Below are 21,364 nucleotides of genomic sequence, written 5' to 3'. Positions count from 1 at the left end.
TCAAATTTTCTCTCATTATTTTTCGTTTTACAGATGTTTTTAAAAACACTGTACCTAAGCTTATGCACATGATGTTACGGACGTCAGATCTACGTACATGATAGCAAACGGAAAATAGTCTTAATAATCTAAATCAGCGCTTACTAACCTTTGCATTCCTAAATATCCTAGACCAGAATAGGCTAACAGCAGAGCAACTTTTTTTCTTTTCACCCTATCTGTTTCTATACGTAATTTCTTGGAATCAGTGCCATCAGCATCTTCTTGCAAAGGTCTTTTCTTGTTCTCTCCTTCATTACTTGCACCACATGCTGTCTCAGACATCTTACGAAGAAATCCACACAATCTAAATGCAAAAGCTGCAACAAATATGATCATATTATTTTTTGAACATTTGTAATTTTTAAATTGACACTCGAAGCCGCTCCCCAAAATTCATATCTTCACAAAATGTCATTCAGCATATGGTATGAACCTCCCAAAACTGTTCCTTTTTTGTTTCGTTTTTATAATGCTGACAATATTTTCTTAATAAACAATTCTTTATTAAATGGGTTAGTATGAATTTGTCTTCTTTAACCCTACTTTTATATTACAGAAAAAATGAACATGAACCGTTATTACTTCTATATACTTCAAGCTACTATACAACTATTATGTGATTCTTACCACATGTACGTACTTACAAAATTTAGAATTCGTTAAGCTGCAACCAAATCTCGACATGAAAACGTGATAACCCCCCACTGAACCAACAGGTTACACCATATAATTTATCCACTTCAGAATTTCGCAGAATCCTCAGAACTGACGGTTCTTACTTCCGGTATATGATGGTTCAGTGAATTCGCACGTATCTCAAATTTTTATATAAAATCTATTAACAAAACGTTCTACTATATAGTATTTATCGCATATGATATACTCTTTGCATCAATGAATCAGGGAGGATATGATTTTATCGTAATTTTACAAATAGAATGAGCGTAAAGACTCACATTCGTGTGATTGAATCTCAGAATTTCATCCCGAAGATCCTGAAGCTGAAACTACCATCCTTTAGTTTCGTATTAAGGTAGGCTATGCTGATTACCTCTATATTAAAAAAATAAGTATATAATTTATTACGGAATCTTTGAAGACTCAAGAATGCTTGGGAAGTTTATAATTACCATTCCCTCCGTGATGATATACTGTAATGGTCACGGTAACTGTAAATTTAGCTATACCGTACTTACCTATTGAGTGACAGAATAAAAAATGACCCGTGACCGTGAATCATGTAAGAACAACACAGTAAACGTCATCAATGTGTTCAATATACAGTAGGTATAAATGTGATAGTGCAATGAAACGACACACCCTTTTCCATAATTAAGGAAAGAATGTCTTCATATTTTGAAAAGAGAGTACCCGTATGTACATGAACCGAACTGGTGTGACATAGACCGCGGCTGTCGTCTGTTGTAGTGCTAGGGCTCACAAGGTGAGATACCTTAGTACAATAGTTGAGTATAGTAACATTTTACTTTTTCGCTGTCCTGAGAACAGAGATATATTATGTTGTAAAAATCGAAGCCTGGCGCCAGGATTTTCATGAAAATGCTAAAGCATGTCTCGTGCCAAAAATACTGTGGTAACAGGGTATGCCGTCCGCCCGTCCGTGCGGCCTTAATTCCTCTCACATGTTTTTCGTCTAATGAAAGAATTTTGTTCGGGAAATACCGGTATGGAAATTTAAATACCTACGAGTACCAATACGGTTTTCTATTCAAAATACCTACTTACGATGATTATTTAAAGATCTTATGCCAAAACTGAACAAAAGGTCTATTTAATCAAAATATAGGCTATGTTAAACAGATTTCTTCTTGACTTTTATGAAAAAGAAAATGAAACAATGTTGACCGCATGCAAAGACTTTTAAAAGAGTGCGGGATTAAGGGGAGAGGCAATTTTTTTTTCATAAAGCAGTTTATAATAAACTGTTTATTAATTACAATATCACAGCAGAATTTCAAATTATGTGTGTAACTACAGTAACTTACACCTCCGGATCAAAATAGTTCACTTTCTGATTTTTTTTCCCCACGGCAGAATTTCAAATTATGTGTGTAACTTATACCTCCGCATCAAAATAGTTCACTTTTTGATCCCCCCCCCCCCCAAAGTGATGAGCGGGGGGGGGGGGGGAGTTAAACACTCTTGACTTTGTCTCCGAAAACGATTCGGAATAACAATCGTTATCTATTCAGTATGTATTCCTAAAATTGAAAGCTTATTTAAATGAAAGATTGAGGGTTTAGAAAGATGTAGGCTACTAGATGAATTATTTCTACGGTAATTAACGTATAAAATTAGCTGTTCAGAAAATAAAGCAAGAAGTGGCATAAGAATAACAGCTTTCTTTATTCGCAGTGCCTTGGTTTCACGGCTATTAGTGAGAATGTTACTGGTTCGATTCCGGGTATGTAGCTCAATTTCATTGGTTACTACTATTTGTGCATTTTCCACCATCACGAACAACTCTCTATGCATCTCGTATTGCAAAATTGAGCACTATGAGAATGTGCATGGTCACATGTATTATGCAATGTTAAAATGCATTTAAAAATGAAATATGGCATTTCAATGATAGTAGGTCTACTAGTGTGTCCCAGCGAGGTTTGTGCCAACAGCATGTTGGAGGTTTCCCTACTTCGGCTTTGAGCGAGATTCGTTTGCTTTGCACACGGCTGGCACAAATCCTGCTGGAATGTTCTGTTTTTCCCTAGATTAGGTTTGAACTTGCTATATTTGATACTTAGTCATACAAAATATAAACGATATAAACTGCCAAGTGTGCTTAAATGCGATAGACTCATGTCACTAGATTTAGAGGCATAAAGTAGAACTCCTGCCGGACAAAATTCTGGCACACTGGCGACGCTGATATAACCTCGGCAGTTGCGAGCATCGTTAAATAAACCATAATTAAAAAAATTTTAAACTGCCAAAATTACATAGACAGTAGGCCTATATATTCATCTACGGAACAAAATGTCTCGTGAAACTTAATTATTTCTTATAATTGTATTTTTAGTTTGTAAAATAATATATTTTTAAGGCTGATAGTAGTCTAGCATTTGATTCTATTTCGACTGAACGAGAATGTCATTGCTAATAACTTTGCGTCCAACACCAATACACCACAGAATCTGTGAGAATTAACCATAATGTATAATCAGAATGTGTGAAAATAGCGAGAAACTGAAATTAAATAACACAGATAGTAGAAGAAAGAGACTGTAAAATCGAAACATAATTGAAGATGTGGATTCCAAACAGGCCTTTGGCCAAATTACAAGTTATGAGGAAAATGACAAAAACAGATAAAATAAATTTGACGCCCTTAAATCCATTTGACGAAAACATATGCAGACACTAAATCAAGACTTAGGAGAGTCTGTTAAATAAACTTACATAATTATTGGGCTTGAAAAGTATAAATTAAAACGTGAATAAAGCAAGTTAAAATCTTAAAAAAAGGACTTACGAGATTTTGGAATCCACTTCATCAAATTCTATCCTGAACTTTGAAGTTAATAAATTAATACATGAATGGTTACGTAGATAAATGCTAAGAAAGTAAAGCAAATTTCTGCAATATTATAAAGACAGCATTTAATTGCAACAGAAGTAATATATTACAGATACCTGCTGCACAACACAGTAGATCAACTGCACATATGAGAGATGACTTAAATGATCTCTACATTTCAATTTAAGTGGATCTTCCTCATGATATCGTAAGTAACAGAGAGGTAAAATGGTGTCAAAACTGTGAACAACTCACGTTTTACTGATTCAGAATAATTGTGACTGCATAAGAACACAAACATCAAAGTTTTCATTTCTCGCAACATATGACTATTAAAGCTTACTGTACATAGTTCACATACAAATATTTGTAATTCATGTTACTTGTTACAAATGAGGCGAAAACTTAAAACATTAGGTCTAGGTTGGGTCTCACATAACATTTGTTTCTGAATGTCAATAAGAAATAATTAAGTTATCTGGTTGGGGTTTTCCCTCAACCAATTGAAACAGAATTGCTGGTACCTTTTGGCATTGGACCTCGGACTCATTTCGCTATCATTAATTCCCATATCATCATTCATACCATAGCTGGGTTAAGTTCGCGGTGCGGCATGCTGTACTTGTACAATAGTGCACAATCATTCACAGGATAGGAGTGATAAGCACAATAAGCCTCAGGCTGCAGTGCAAGCCTTCGGGTCCCTCCTCTGTACAAGAGGGAGAGAGAACTTTGGATTTGGCGTAAGAAAACTATTATTTTCTGCTGGCACTGTTGCTGTTAGCAGCATTGAGTCAAAAGAGAGGAGAGAGGACTGTTTCAGCTCTATTTCTATGCAAACAAAAAACACCTAAGTTAGAGCTAGACCTACATCTAATAGAGTTAAGTGATAATTAACATTTCCTTATAATATGAGCTTGAGATATGCTTACAGTTATAATAATTTTTATTAATTTTAATTAAACTTACTGAAAAAATAACAAATTTAAACCTATAAGCTACACACCTTACACATTGAAGCAATTAAAATGCAAATGTTTGGGAAGTTCATAAGAGGTCCACTGTATTTCTGAAGACGACTCTCACAGATAACGGATATAATAGCAATAAACAGGCAACGACAAAAGGCTATTATCATAGATCCAACTATACGCATGGAGAGAGATCTAAACCAAGCTCATCGGGTTGATCAAGAAAAGAGGGCCATTTATGAACCTTGTATTCCCTACCTTAGTGCCAAGTATAACATCCCTCTCTTCAATTGGTCAGTGACAGGTTTATTTTTTGGTGCTCGGAGTTCTTTACCAAAATTTACATATCATTTTTTAAAACAATTATCAATATCATCTCGCAAATTCTCAAAGATTCCCTGCAAATTATACAATTTCATTTATACCACTCAGAAGGCCTTAATTAAGGATATGCTAATTTTACATAAAATCTTTTATTTATCAGTATAATTTTATAGTCATCTTCTAAGATTTTATTTTATAATTGATAATCAATGGTGCTTAATTATTACACTTCATTTTTATAACAATATTCATATTTAATTAATTGTATTTGTTTGCTATTAATTTCCGGATCCTCGTGGTCATCCTTAATTAAGGCCGGATGAGTTTTTTTTTCTCTCTCTCTCTCTCTCTCTCTCTCTAACTGCCACAACTTACCATTTTATTCTTCTTGAGCACATATATTCAACTTCGTCTTTTGCTGAAGCAATAATAAAAACAATGATGATAATAATTTACTAACGATTGCTACATGAAGTAATTCTGGATCATATTATCCAGTTTAATTAAATATAAACATTGATCAAATTCCATTTTATCCTCAGTCGATAAAATTGTTGGTATTTAATCAGGATGATGAATGCAACTACATCGTTCATTTTGAAGTAGGGATAGGGATAAAATGAAATTTTATACTATTTACATTTACTTTTTTTATTGGAAGGGCAGGCTGCTAATGTTTTGTCGTAATTTCATGGACAAATAATGTGTCTCTTCATTCTATAATCATAAAAGACATACAAATGGGACAAACTGTTTCAAAATCTTTAGTATTCCATCTGATGGCCCCATTCATTTATCTAGATAATATATTAATCTCAGTGGCTGGTCACTGCAAGATGACTGCTCAAACCTCTGACTAACCATGTCATAAATTAACATTTATTAAAAACTTACCATACTTACAAATGGCCTTTAAGGAACCCGGAGGTTCATTGCCACCCTCACATAAGCCTGCCATCAGTCCCTATCCTGAGCAAGATTAATCCAGTCTCTACCATCATAGCCCACCTTCCTCCAGTCTTTTTTAATATTCTCCTCTCATCTACGTCTCGACTTCCCCAAAGGTCTTTTTCCCATAGGTCTCCCAACTAATACTCCATACGTATGTCAAATATCTGGGTATAATTATTGATCAGAATTTAAAATGGCCACATCACATTACTTATCTTTGTAAGAGGTTTCGTAAAACAATTTATAAATTCGTTAATCTTCGATGCTACTTACCTATTAGAGTTCTACGAAATGTTTATTTGGCCATTATTCAGTCTATCATTCAATATGGTATAATTGTTTGGGGTGGAAGTACAAAAATTAATCTTAGTCCGTTAAATTTACTACAAAAACGAATAATTAAAATTTGTTTGAAGAAACGTTTCGATTATCCAACTAAATTAATTTATTCTGAATTTAATGTATTTAATATTGAACAAATTTATAAGTATACGCTGTTAAAATTTTATCATAAAAATCGTAATAAGTTTGTATTACAGACACACAATTATGACACAAGACGAAATAATAATTCAACATTAGTAGAACCTAAATGTCTCAAATCTGCTGGTCTAAAGCATAGCATAAATTTTGGCCCTCAGTTGTACAATGCTTTAACTAAATTACACCCAGAACTTCTAACATGTAACCCACTAACATATAACAAGAAAATTAGAAACGTGTTAATATCTTCAATTTGATTAAATAAATTTATAGCCTATGTGTATGAATTAATCAACCTATTGTTAATGCAAGTTATCTTGAACCTTCTGAGCGGGGACAGAGGGGCAGAGGGAAGGAAGCGCGTAACGCAGGTGGAGCCAACTGAGTTGTTTGCGCATGCTCCGCAGCATAATCTCTTGTCAAGAAACATAGAGCTATTTCCTTCACTGCGTACCAGTAATGTTAACATGGAGCAGCAACCACAGGGTAGTAATTATGGTGAAATCACACCACCGCGGAGAAAAAGTAACGCTGTTATCCATAGCCGAGAAAGAGAAATTATCGCAAATATAATAAAATTAAGCGTTGCGAGGAGGAAAAATTAAACAAATATTTGCTGGAACCTCTTGCTAAGGAATATGAGAGAGCGGCTAAATACTCTGGCAAAAGTATTAGTTCCATGAAGAGAATTAAGAATAATATTGAATTACAACCGAATGAACCTCACACTACTCGGGAAAGAATAGTTATGTAATGTTTAGAAATTATTGCTATAATAGTTACGTACAATAGTGTGTGTACTGTGAACGACATAATGAATTACTGTTGTAAGTTATTATTTTCTTATAGTTCTACTAAACATATTATTTCATTCCAGAATTAGGACTTGTGTAAAGTTGAAGTGGACGACTTCGATCAACACGTTATTCGGGATACAATCGAAGAATTCTATCGTGTTCAGAAAGTAGTACATAGTCTACGATTAAGAAGATAATTCCGAATGGATGATGCCATTGACGAAATAATTAATTTTGGAACAAGCGATGATGGCAGCAATGACAGGGATATGGATTGTATATAATTGTAAATTAATGTAAATTCAAATAATAAGCCTGTAAAATATTGTTACAAGAATATGTACTTATTAGCTGAAGGTGTAAGTCATGCAGGCCTATATAACGTACAGAAGTAGCTGTAGTAACTCCTCCATTGCCGGTCCCCAGCCCGGATGAGAGAGGAGTATACACACGATTATATTTAAATACTTACTCATTACAGGTTAATTAAAGCTTGCTACGAAACTATGTTCTCCTCTCAAAACCGGAGTATCGAGAGAAGATGATGTCTGTATTGAACCAAGTTCTTTTACAGTAGAGAGCCGTAAGGTAAAAGAACCAACGTTTTCTGAAGAGAGTCACGTTACCCGAGGAGGGGCATCCTTGTCGTGCTGTTACGTTGATGAGTACACGCCGTACCAAGCAGTTCCAAAGACAGACTTAGGGGATGTAAGGTTCAAGATAACTTGCAATGACAGTATATTATATTTGTATTCTATAATTTTGAAATATATATTAGTCCTACTTTTCACGTGCGATATTATTCTTCTCTAGTGTTAATATTATATTATATAATTCCATTGCCGCTGTAATTATATTTTAGTTCCTATTTTATTTTACTTATTTATTTATATTATTATTATTTTTTATTTTAGTATTACATCTGAACTGCGACCGAGCACGAGCGCTGCTCATTCGGTCTGAAATTTTTTTAATACTACTGTATCTTCTTTTTATATTGCTTGTATTATTTTATTTGTATTTCTCTGTTTGTTTTGTAATTATATTTCTTTATTCTGTATATCTGAATTTAAATAAATAAATAATATAGTATATACGCACTTCTGGATTCACCCATTTGTACTATATGCCCTGTCAACTCAAACGTTTGGATTTAGTGTTCCTAAATTATGTTAGGTAAAGAATACAATGCATGCAGTTCTGCATTGTGTAACTTTCTCCATTCTCCTGTAATTTCATCCCTCTTAGCTCCAAATATTTTCCTAAGCACCTTATTCTCGAATACCCTTAACCTCTGTTCCTCTCTCAAAGTGAGAGTTCAAGTTTCATACCCATACAGAACAACCAGTAATATAACTGTTTTATAAATTCTTTCAGACTAGATGACAAAAGCTTCTCAACTGAATAATAGCAGGCATTTCCCATATTTATTCTGCGTTTAATTTCCTCCCGGGTGTCATTTATATTGATACTGTTGCTCAAAAATATTTGAATTTTTCCACCTTTTCAAAGAATAAATTTCCAATTTTTATATTTCCATTTCGTACTATGTTCTGATCACGAGATATTATTATATACTTTGTCTTTTCGGGATTTACTTTCAAACCTATCTCATTACTTGTTTCAAATAAAATTTCCGCGTTTTCCCTAATAGTTTGTGGATTTTCTCCTAACATATTCATGTCATCTGCATAAACAAGCAGCTGATGTAATCCATTCAATTCCAAAACGTCTCTGTTTTCCTGGAAGGCTCTTTTGTAGAACATGTGTCGTAAATTTACAGCATAAAAAATAATCCTTTCCCTTTATGAGAGGATTTTGGGCAAGATTTTCTCACCTATGCCACATTTCACCCTGCCAGTCATCATCCTCGTCTACCATGTAACCATATACATACCTTTAGCCAAATCGCTGAAGTGTTGACTCTTTGCTCTGGAAACCTGACGGGAAAAGATGGCGTTAAGACAGGTCTTGGACCACTGGCGTAGCTCAATCGGCTGAGGTGCTTGCCTGCCGAGAGTTCGATTCCTACTTGGGCTGATTAACTGGTTGAGTTTTTTTTCGAGGTTTTCCCCAACCATAAGGCGAATGTCCGGTAATCTGTGGTGAATCCTCGGCATCATCTCGCCAAATACCATCTCACGATCACCAATTTCATCGACGCTAAATAACCTAGTAGATGATACAGCACTGTTAAATAACCAACTAAAAAAAAAAAAGACAAGTTTTCTCAACGTGTTTCACTTTTCTCTGCTGATACTTCCACCATTGACTGTCATTCATTTTTGAGAGACCAGAGGTCCGCAAAAGATGATCTTTTTTCTATTAAGAGCTTCCTTTACCATTGCTATCCTCTTTTTGACTTCCTGGCAGCAGTCATATTACTACTTACAGTATACCCCAAGTATTTGAAATTGTTCACTTGTTCTACTGCCTCAGTTCGAATTCACACATTTACTTTCTATATATTTCTTCTGATAACATGGTCATCGTCTTGTTTGCATTTATCTTCAGCCCATACTGCTCACAGCTGTCATTTAGTTCCAATAGCATATCTCTTAGTAGAATGTATTTTCTTTTTTAATTTTGTAATGTTTTAGCTCTTCAATTTATACATTACTGTTCCTACACAATTAAGACCTTCCTAAAAAGTGTTTAATGAGAGTTTATTCATAATCAAAAAATACGTTTTTATTTCCTACAGAACTTAACATTTCGAAACAATCTTAACATCATATTTTATTACTAAATTCTGTACAAATGTTCGTACTAATACTGATTTTAATTTTACAGAAGCCTGAACTCAACATTATTATGAAATTACATAAACATAATCTCACTTTCTGGAAATAAAGCTACATACATACTTATCTTGAAAATATTTCTTCAGAGGTATTCTTACAAATTAATTTTATTCACAATTTACGCATGATTAAATATATGATTAACATTAAACAGTCTCTCTTATTGTTGACTCTTAATTTATTTGTTATAAGATCAAAGTAAATTAAAGGAGTCACAAGGTTAAATTATGCAACTTTAAACATAATCTCTGATATGTGTGTTACGAACACTGGTCATATATGGCCAAGTTACACATAACAAAGAAGTATTCTAACGATCTGAATTTGTTCTTTCTTTAAAGAAAATGTAGTTTTAACAAAATAATAATACTTATCAATATTCTGTGGAAAAAGAGTAGCTAACATCCTACAGAACATGATTTTATCAAATGGAAGCATAAGTACAATTTCAGATGTACATTTAACTACAACAAAGTAAGTTAACTACACAGACATGGAACAAAATGATACGAGTAACATACATTACATGTAACACTTAATTACTTAGTTTAACGTAACTTCAGTTTTCGTTACAATGGTGTGCAACTCATATAAGCTTACAAAATAGAACAAACATTATAGAAGTTTTAAAAAAAGTGAAGTAATGTAGACTACCTGAGAAACAGATACAAAATATTTTACATAAGAAATTGAGGTTTATCATACCTCTACAAAAAAACAGTCTTTGTTATTAGGTCACAATGTAGCTATCAACAAACCAGCCATTCAACAACAGTCAAACAAAGGCATGGGAAAGTGATATCACAGATCTTAAGGCACAAACAATGAATTTAGGTACTTAAACTTACAATGGTTATTGTTCTCAACCTGAGGAACAACATTGTACTATGAGTAAAGAAGGACTGTATCATCTTAACTGCAAGTCCTACTCCGTTTTGAGCTTCGTTTATCATTTGAGACTTCTGGACTGTTTGTTACGCTGTCCTCTGTTACATAGCCATGATCTGGTGATTCAGTCAACTTCCGTTTATTCCCGCAAGCCACCTCCCTGTCTGCCTTACTGGATAACAAACACAATTTCACACATTAATTCGACATTCGTGATTGACAAATATTAGTTATTACATAATAAGGGTGTGATTTTATGGTGATTTATATTATTTTAATGTACCGAAGTACATATGATATTTCCATGCAGATATTCTGTGTCATCATATGATGAAAGAGTAATGGAACGGAGAAAAATTCTCTCCGGCACCAGGATTTGAACCTGGGTTTTCAGTACGTGCTGATGCTTTATCCACTAAGCCATACCGGATACCCATTCCAGTGTCGGACAGAATCGTCTCAGTTTAAGTTCCAACTCTTGGGTTCCCTCTAGTGGCCGCCCTCTGCACTACATCATAGATGTCCACACATGTGCTGAGGTGCACTCATTATGAGTGACTAGTTGGCATGAGTGCACCTCAGCACATGTGTGGACTTCAGTCCTACGTTCATAGACATCTATGACGTAGTGCAGAGGGCGGCCACTAGAGGGAACCCAAGAGTTGGAACCTAAACTGAGACGATTCTGTCACACACCGGGATGGGTATCCGGTGTGGCTTAGTGGATAAAGCATCAGCACATAGAGCTGAAAACCCAGGTTCAAATCCCGGTGCCGGAGAGAATTTTTCTCTGTTCCATTACTCTTTCATCGTATGATGATGCAGAATATCTGCATGGAAATATTATATGTACTTCGGTACATTAAAATAATATATATGATATGCGTAAATCACTTTGTGATTTAAGATGGCGCTTATTCTGTCGGATCCTGGCCAACTAGTCACTCACAACGAGTGCACCTCAGCACATGTGTGGACTTCAGTCCTACGTTCATAGACATCTATGACATAGTGCAGAGGGTGGCCACTAGAGGGAACCCAAGAGTTGGAACTTAAACTGAGACGATTCTGTCCGACACCGGGATGGGTATCTGGTGTGGCTTAGTGGATAAAGCATCAGCACGTAGAGCTGAAAACCCGGGTTCAAATCCCAGTGCCGGAGAGAATTTTTCTCCGTTCCATTACTCTTTCATCGTTTATGGTGATTATTTTGCTCTGATTTCGGCAATTAAAATACTTTAATTTCGTAAAAAACAAGCAATTTCGCGCACATTTCGCACCATAAAGAAACTTAAAAAATAATAAAATAACATTTTTTAAAATTATTATTGAAACAGTCCCTTGAAACTAATAGAAAATTATTTGCATCATTAATTAAATACATAATTCAGTTTCATTTGACTTTGAGGTAACGTCACTGTCTTCTTGATCTCACAAAGGCAGTGGTTGTAGGAAAGAGAAATAACCGTTGTATGCTTGTGCAGCTCCCTGGAAGTAGTCCCTGAAACTATGCGTACATCGTTGTCAGATGTCACATGCATGTAAGTTAATGCTGCACGATAAAAAATGTATAAATGTTCATGTATATTTATAACGAAGAAAATTTTCACTTTTATTTGGAAGAAGGAAACATTTTTCGTGCGAATTCTCCATAAAAAGCCGTTCTTTCTTAAATACCTCGATTATGAAGTAATTTTGTGGAATTCTATCAATTTCGCGGATATACTTCATTTAATTTTGAACTTTCATTAAGGGATTTGCATTTTTCATCCATAAAATTAAGTTTTTAAAACATTTTGCATATATTGTTAATAGTAAAGAAACCTATAGTATGGACATTACTCTTTTTTAACATATTGTATTACTTTTTTTTTTTTTTTTCATTTCGATAATGACATAAGAAATGTGCAAACATAAACATAACAAGCTGACCTCTATGACTGAACTCCGGAGTCTCATAAAGCTGCTGTTGTAGCTGCACTATGGACTTATCTTGTTTATTTTCTCCTCTAAGATAACGCGACAGTAATATACATACATGTCAGGTCACACACTGCTTAAAACTTGATGGAGCCAATCCAAGATTATAACTAAATACATTAATATACTGTATTTTATTACAGAAATTATATTGAACTCTCTTATCTTTGGGTAAGTCAATTTCAGATTGTTTGGATGCATTATGATATGAAGGGTAGGCCTATAGATTATGAAACAATGAATCATAGGTATTCAATGTGAACGAAGTATGTCTAACAGTGCATGGGAAATGGTGTATGCAAATGAACAGAAACAGATTGACTGATGAACAGGTGGATGGCTGTCAAAGATGTAATACAGGGTGATTCAGACCACTCGTAACAGTCATTTATTTCGGAAACTAATGCATTAAAATTTTTGAGACAAAAATATTTATTACTAAAGCACATGTGAACTTTCACTTCAGCTTGATTTCATCAATCAATCTTAACAGGAAGTAGGGTCAGTGGCGTATCACTTTAAAATTTCAAATGGGAGTAGTGGTCAAATATGGTACCATTTGATAGAGCTCTTCAAAACAAACAACTTTCAGAGGAAACGTTTTTATTAATTCCTACTCTTTCAATGAGAAAACGTACAAAAAACAATGGGTGATTCGGACCACCGTTAAGTCATTTATTTCGAAACTAGTGCATTAAAATTTTCCAGACAAAAATATTTTTAACTAAAGCACATGTGAACTTTCACTTGAGCTTGATTTCATCAATCAATCTTAACAGGAAGTAGGGTCAGTGGCGTATCACTTTAAAATTTCAAATGGGAGTCCGATCAAATTTGGTACTGTTTGATAGAGCTCTTCAAAACAAACAACTTTCATAGGAAACGTTTTTATTAATTCCTATTCTTTCAATGAGCGACTTGAAGACCTGCAATGCACTATCTGCAGAAGACACTGTAGCCCAGAAGTATTGGAGAGTACGAATGCTAATGGCTTCATTGCTAGATGCAAGGCATTGAAACAACAACATATTGCTAATAACTTCTTAAATATTAATTTTACAAAAAAAAAAGTTTTATACAAAAGCTGTTGGAGATAAACCATACATTATGATACCTGTGTTCGAAAAATGTTATTTAGGCATACAGAGTGACAGTATACTTTATTTTTTTAAATGGCACTCTATATTAAAATTTGCATATTTCGAATCTCCATTAAATTTTACGTATGAATGTAGAAATTTTACCCATTCACCAGTTTCGTGTCTTTTAACTATTTATTAAACTTGTTCCGCAGACTTCATACCTGAGACAAATAAGTATGTAAAATCATGTTGAGTAGGCCATAAAACTAAACAAAACACTTTCACTAACCAAACTTGACAACAGATGTGCTCAAATTAGGAACCATTCACAGCCACACAATATCCCAGTCTATCACGGAAGCAGTTCATTGTCTTTCTCACAGTCACATGACTGATCTGTTCCATCTACAATGCACTGTAATTAAATATCGGCTGAGATGAAAAGAAATCAAGAGGACTATCTCTGAAAAAGTTTCTGAATGGGTGGGCCAGAAGTGACTACAACGTCTAATTTCTTGACAGGATGATGATGAAGAAAGATGAAAAAAATTATGAAAGAAGAAGAAAAAGATGGCGAAACAAGTAAAAAAAATTACGAGACAGAAGATCAATAAACAAAAGAAGAAATGGACGAAACTGAAAAAGATTACAAAAACAAGAGGTGAAGAAAAGAAAAAGAACAAAAGAAGATGAAGAGAAAGATGATCATGACGATGATAAAGGAGAAGAGACAGTGAAACAAGAAAAACATTGAGTCATAGATAATTTAAAGAAAGACATTACAAAACATAATATGAAAAAAAACCAGCATAAATATGCAAAGAAAAGATAAATAAAGAGAAGAAAAAATATAGAAAAACCAAGGAAAAGGTGAAGAAACAAAAGAAAAATATCAACAGAAGGATGATTATAATAATAAAATAGGTACTAGATGACAGAAAAGATTGCAAAATATGAAAAACAGAGAATCAATAAACGGGGGGGGGGGGATGAAGAAACAGAAGAAAGAGGTGAACATAAATATGGCGATGGTATTACAGCTGTCCTGAAGTAATGGTGAAGTGAAAATGGCAACCAAGATTGACGAACTCTGAAAAGATGCATCCCAAAGCTCTTTGTTCACAGCAAATCTTACGAAATCCTCAAGAGACTGACTCCTGATCTCTCTGATAAGACACGGCTATCTGAGTGATCAATAGTTATTAAATTAACACTGATAGCCTTTGAACACTTACCTTATGAACAACATGACACAGGGTTGCAAGTCCTTGTATTGGTACATGGTCACATTCTCCAACACATCAGGCCATTTGGGAGACATGTGCAAGAATTGCCTTGCTGCAGCAATGCACACAGCTGCCACAAAAGAAGGCTTCATTGGAATCAAGCACACCTCTGCAACAGCAACCATAAAATCTCTGTCAATAGAGACAGTGCGGATTTAGGCCTAGGCAATTTCCAGGGAGGGGGGGGGGCATTCTCTCTCTCTTCCTTTTTTTTTTTTTTTTTTTTTTTTTTAACAGTGAAATTTGTTTTTAAAACACTTGTTGGTAAATCTCTTTTGAAGTTTGTTCTTGGACACCTCGTGGAAGTCGAATATTGTTTGTTATCGCATTGTCATGGTAGCGGTGAAAGTAAAAGGAAAGTGTGCAGCTGTATAATTATATTGTCAAAGAAGGGCAGCACTGCTACTTACAGACCTGTTACTAAATCTACGTATTACGCTGTGAAGAGATTTATTAAATCTACATACTTAGACTTCAACAAACAAAATTTGATAACACAATCCCAAGGGAAAAAATGGAACTCTCTGCATCAAAATCCACAGTTGATTCCCGATTTACCACGAAAATCGTCTGTAGCTGCATTTAGATTGGCAACAGGCCATGATTGTTTGGCCAAACACCTGCATAGAATTGGAATATATCAGTCCCCTAACTGCCCATTGTGCAACTCAAACCAAGAAATGGATTCGGAACACCTCAAAATCTGTGCTTCAGTGGCTGGTCATGACAATATCTTTGAAAAATATTGGAGTGCAAGAGGTCAAATGACTTTATTGTCAAACGCCTGGCATTAGAAAACAACAACAACATAATTATATTGTAATGCCAGTATGGTATCACGTTATTATACTATGAAACTGCTTAAATTTAACTGCTTGTATAAACAAGAATGCATTGTTGAAAATCAAATTGGATGTGTGCTTATTATTTATCGCTATGAATAGTAACCACAATTCTCAGTTACATTTCCAATATAACATTTCGTCAACAATATTATTTAATCACTTTCCAGCATTTGCACTATATAATTCGATATGAAAGATTTATTCTGAAAAGAGTTGGAGTTTATTTTTCAATTTACTTTATACTTCCTATCAAAGTAAAAAATACTCGTAATAATTATACCTTCAACAAAACCAATGTTTAAAAATAAACCACAGCCTTGTCTTTCACAAATCAATTTTGTTTCAACAATGAATAAGTTAAATATGTTTCTTTGCATCGAGTCTGATTTGATGTGGTTCGTCAGATCGACTAGATGACATCATAAATGCTTTCTCTGTGAAGAAAGTGCGAAGGAAAACTTTATAATTCACAAGTAACAAGTATGAATTTTGATTCCAGTAATTTATTGTTTTCTGCAATGTAAATTTCATTTAAGACTAATTTAAACTAAACATGACTTACATAATAGCTGCTCATAAACTGTTTGTGGGAGTTGGGGGCGGCAAAATTTAGCATTGCCTAGGGGCGGCACTATACCTAAATCCGGCCTGGAATAGAGATGATCAATTTGCTACTTTTTATTCAGCTCGGTTTCTTTAACTTTTAAGACCCGAGTATCCATTACAACAGACAATTAGTATTCCTAGATTATGTAGGTATATGAATTCCTGGTTAGGAGTTAGAAATTTGCATGCATTAGTGGTATAAGTCTTGCTGTGTTTAAGGTTAAAACTAAGAGCAGATACTTATCTGATATTTGGGTGGCGTTGAAACAATTAGACCATTTAAATTTGACGCTATGCCCACATATTAGTAAGTGGTGCGTCAAAACAGACATTGCTGTGGTGGGTGATTTATAGTCTTTAGTCAGTATGAAGCATTGGTTGCAATAACACTGAGTATAACAGTATACAGGGTGAAAGAGGTATAACTGCATTAAATTTAAGAACAAAATCTTTAGGTTGTAAGTGACCAAAAACTCAAATCTCATTTTGATATTTCGATAGCGGTTTAGCCGAAAAAAAAAATGTGAAGTTTGAATCCCACTTATGGTAGAACTATTGAGTATTGAGATGTATGAGTGGTAAGATATCAACATGAAGAACATGCCAAAAAAATATTCCTTTGTCATTTCTTCGAAAAATGCTTCATTTGTGTAATAACATACAAAATTAACTGATTAAAAACACATTATTTATTTATTTAGGCTGGTAGAGATAAGGCCATCAGGCCTTCTCTTCCCCTCTACTAGGGGATTACAACTACAATATTAAGAATACAATTACAATTATAATTACAATTAATATTAAATTTACAAATACAATAAAAATCAAAGTACTAAAAGATTAACTGACTAATAAAAGTAATGATAAAAAATTGAATGAATGTGTGAACAATGAACATAACATTCAGAAATCTGTATAAGCAAAATTTGTTCAAATCTAGATTGTGATGTAATTGAAGGGTTCAGAGCCATAGTGGGCCAAGCGTCATTTATTAAAAACGTTAAAGTTAAGTGAATACCATAGTTTAATTAAGATTGACATATCATTTAGTTTTAATGTGTATACTATATATTACTTGCTATATGTTTCCATTGAATTATATTGTTGTTTGTTTTCTAATGCCAGGCATTTGACAATAAAGTCATTTGACCTCTTGCACTCCAATATTTTTCAAAGATATTATGATGGCCAGCCACTGAAATACAGATTTTGAGGTGTTCCGAATCCATTTCTTGGTTTGAGTTGCACAATGGGCAGTTAGGGGACTGATATATTCCAATTCTATGCAGGTGTTTGGCCAAACAATCATGGCCTGTTGCCAATCTAAATGCAGCTACAGACGATTTGCGTGGTAAATCGGGAATTAACTGTGGATTTTGATGCAGAGAGTTCCATTTTTTCCCTTGAGATTGTGTTATCAAATTTTGTTTGTTGAAGTCTAAGTATGTAGATTTAATAAATCTTTTCACAGAGTAAAACGTAGATTTAGTAACACCATTGAATTATGGTAATAACTTCATTTTAACCCTTGTTTTCTACGGTTTTAGTAAATGGCACTTAACCCACTATGGTTCTGAACCCTTCAATTGTTGATGGTATGAAGTCATAATCATTTTCGTTTTCAGTCTATGTTACATTTATAATCTTATAATTAAATCAATCACCATTTAAAACATATTGGTGACATATTAAATACATTTACGAAGTAAAATTCAAGTGTCTCAAATTTTTTGTCCACCGATGTATCATAAACAATATAATATCTATGCATTTCAATTCTTTTTTGCAGTACAATGATGGCTGGAATCCTCTTACTGACAAGTGCTATAGTCACATTCACTACTTTTATAGATGCTACACTTTTACTAGACTCTTCAGCACTGGATGGAACGTGGACAGTTCGAAATGCAAATGGGACTATAAAAGCAGCTGCTGTGGTCCCTGGAGGAATTTACACTGACTTGCGGACAGCTGGCATACTCTCACAAGACATCTATTATCGCTTCAATGACATTGAATATCGGTGGGTCAGTATGGACAACTGGACCTACTCTACCAACTTTCAAGTGGCACCAGAGCTGATTAAAAAACAACAAATCTTCTTGGTGTTTCACGGAGTTGACACTGTTGCTTCTGTCTACCTCAATGACAAACATATTGGCGACTGTGGTAACATGTTTGTTCGCTACTCATTTCCCATCAAGTCAGTTATCCAAAGTGGTGAAAACCATCTTGAGGTGAGATTTCAATCAGCTATAACTGCAGCTCAAGCCAGATCTGAAGAACAAGCCAAAAACTACGTTGTGCCACCTAACTGTGTTCCAAAAGAATACAGAGGGGAGTGTCATGTTAACTTCCTTCGGAAGATGCAGGCATCGTTTGCATGGGATTGGGGACCTGCCTTTCCTTCTGCAGGGCTCTGGAAGAGTGTGGTGTTGGAAGCATTTGACACAGCTGTGATTCGGGATGTGACAACAAATGCTAAAGAAACGAAAGATCATTGGATTTTAGACGTTAAAATATTTTTTGAAACAGGAAGAGAAGTTTCAGAAGTAAGTGGTAAATTTGAAGTCAGTCTTCAGCTTGATACACAACTTCTAATAACTACAAAGGCGGTAACAATGACTCCAGATGTACCTGGAGAATTTAACGCTACCGTTCAAATGGAGGTTGCAAAGGAAGATGTTGAATTGTGGTGGCCCAACGAGTTTGGTGCTCAGAAGCTTTATAATTTGTCTGTTTCCTTTAATGATAGTTTTGGCAAGGAGGTAAGTCAGACCTCGTTGAAAGTGGGTTTCAGGACAATTGAACTAGTGCAAGAACCAGTAAAAAAAGGGACTGGCCTTACGTTTTATTTTAAAGTAAATAACGTATCGATTTTTTCAAAAGGCTCCAATTGGATACCATCACATGTTCTTCCTGAAAAATCAGCTGATCCGGTAACAATACATCACCTTCTGTCATCAAGCAAAAAGGCCCACATGAATATGCTGCGTGTGTGGGGTGGTGGGTTATATGAATCAGATCTCTTCTATCAACTGGCAGATGAGATGGGAATATTAATCTGGCAAGACTTCATGTTTGCATGTGCTCTATATCCTACAAACCCAGAATTCCTCCGATCTGTTAAAACTGAAGTAAAGCAGCAAGTTCGAAGACTTCAACATCACCCCAGCATTGCATTATGGGCAGGAAACAATGAGAATGAAGCTGCTCTTAGGGGCAATTGGTATGGTACTAGTGGAAGCAAGTACAGTTTATACAAAGCAGATTACATCAAACTCTATGTAGATACGATACGACCTTTGGTTCAGGCAGAAGACAGTCGTCCTTATGTTGTATCTAGTCCATCAAATGGATTAGAATCAGAACAGGAGGGCTACATAGCTGATAATCCATATAGCTCACTGTATGGAGACACACATTATTACAACTATTTGGCTAATGGGTGGCAGCCAGCCATATATCCAGAGACACGTTTTGCATCGGAGTATGGTTTCCAGTCTCTTCCATCATTCAAAACTTTGTCAGCAGTGTCAGAACTTTCAGATTGGAGTATGACATCTAATTTCTCCGACCACAGGCAACACCACCCTGGAGGAAATTATGAGATGCAGATAGAAATGCTACAAACCCTCCCAGTTCCAGCAGACATAACCAGTCCTGAAGAATATCAGACCTTCATATACTTCAGCCAGATTTATCAAGCCATGGCTATCAAGACTGAAACTGAGAATTACAGACGATGGCGAAGCACATTGATATCAAATGGACAAGGACTAACAATGGGTGCCCTATACTGGCAACTGAATGACATCTGGCAGGCACCATCTTGGGCTTCTATAGAATTTGGGGGGAAATGGAAAATGCTACATTATTTCGCATGCAATTTCTTTGCACCAGTTCTTGTATCTCCTTGTATGACAATTAGTGGAGAGCTTGAAGTGCATCTTATATCAGACCTCTTGCAGGATATGGAAACAGTACTCACGATTTCTGTGTACAGTTGGGACAGTCTAACTCCAATCTACAAAATTTCATCAAACCACATATTACACAATGCATCTGTCACTAAAGTAGTTGATACATATCTGGTGGATTTTGTACACAGTGTCGGATGTAAGGGCAATGTATTTCAAAGTTGCTTCTTTTACTTTACACTGCAGACACGCAGTGGACAAGACATTAGTCCACATAACTTTTTGTTACTTTCATCTCTCGCAGAAATTGTTGGTTTCAGAAGAGCAAACATTACTGTGGATGCTGTGACACCTGGGGCAGAGGCTAAAGTGTTTGAGGTAAAAATTAAAACAGATGCAGTGGCATTATTTGTATGGCTGGAGGCATACAATATTGAGGGCCACTTCTCGGACAATGGGTTCTTGATGGTTACTTCTAGTCGAAAAGTGCAGTTCAATGCAAAACAAAATATCACAAGTGATCAACTAAAGCAAGCTGTTACAATTATTTCACTTGCAGATATCCACTAAAATGTTATATACTGTATGACTATGATAGCATGCAAGTGTTCCTTGTACTTGTAAGATAAAAGATTATTTGATATATGAGTTTTGTAATGAAAAATTTAGAAATCTTTTCACCATTTGTAAGCTGCTACAAGGGACAAAGAGTACTTAAGCATATAAATATGTTTACAGGTTCATTAAACCACTGATTTTGTTTTAACAAATGAAACTCCTACAAATACGGAGCTGCAAATACATGTATGTACTGTATATATCAATATACACTCTTATGTTAAAACCT

General features: G+C 34.9%; 3 protein-coding genes across 13 annotated transcripts in view; 1 reads left to right on the top strand and 2 right to left on the bottom strand.

Moving 5' to 3' along the window:
- Nucleotides 1–1,138, bottom strand: part of Pus1 (Pseudouridine synthase 1) — a 17,273-nt gene extending 16,135 nt beyond the window's left edge. Inside the window, exons 1-2 of one of the 3 annotated variants that reach the window (XM_069815560.1) lie at nt 999–1,138; nt 149–359 (exon numbers count right to left, since the gene is read on the bottom strand). In XM_069815560.1, coding sequence (XP_069671661.1) covers nt 149–324 — 176 coding nt within the window. In that variant the 5' untranslated portion in view covers nt 325–359; nt 999–1,138. Of the gene's footprint in view, nt 1–148; nt 360–682; nt 827–998 lie in introns of those variants that run through there. The other 2 variants (XM_069815542.1, XM_069815551.1) reach the window with 2 other exon arrangements.
- LOC138692451 (beta-mannosidase-like) lies at nt 936–21,364 on the top strand. 6 transcript variants are annotated; one of them, XM_069815489.1, is made up of 3 exons: nt 936–1,075; nt 3,693–3,788; nt 18,387–21,364. In XM_069815489.1, the coding sequence occupies exons 2-3, from the start codon at nt 3,745–3,747 to the stop codon at nt 21,085–21,087; spliced, it is 2,745 nt and encodes a 914-aa protein (XP_069671590.1). In that variant the 5' UTR covers nt 936–1,075; nt 3,693–3,744; the 3' UTR covers nt 21,088–21,364. The 6 variants fall into 6 exon arrangements, with proteins under 6 accessions (XP_069671590.1, XP_069671589.1, XP_069671592.1 ...); XM_069815491.1 differs by lacking the exon at nt 936–1,075 and adding an exon at nt 1,180–1,325; XM_069815490.1 differs by lacking the exon at nt 936–1,075 and adding an exon at nt 1,334–1,486.
- Nucleotides 9,756–21,364, bottom strand: part of LOC138692576 (cyclin-J-like) — a 36,542-nt gene continuing 24,933 nt past the window's right edge. For 3 of the 4 annotated variants that reach the window (XM_069815573.1, XM_069815588.1, XM_069815582.1), the window contains exons 5-6: nt 15,096–15,255; nt 9,756–10,970 (exon numbers count right to left, since the gene is read on the bottom strand). In XM_069815573.1, the coding sequence (XP_069671674.1) occupies nt 10,823–10,970; nt 15,096–15,255 (308 nt within the window). In that variant the 3' untranslated portion in view covers nt 9,756–10,822. Of the gene's footprint in view, nt 10,971–11,719; nt 12,306–15,095; nt 15,256–21,364 lie in introns of those variants that run through there. The other variant, XM_069815596.1, reaches the window with a different exon arrangement.

This window comes from Periplaneta americana, chromosome 2 (genome assembly GCF_040183065.1).
Source record: "Periplaneta americana isolate PAMFEO1 chromosome 2, P.americana_PAMFEO1_priV1, whole genome shotgun sequence".
NCBI lineage: Eukaryota > Metazoa > Arthropoda > Insecta > Blattodea > Blattidae > Periplaneta > Periplaneta americana.
The sequence above is the reverse complement of the archived record's forward strand: the minus strand, read 5'-3'. Positions and strand labels throughout refer to the sequence as shown.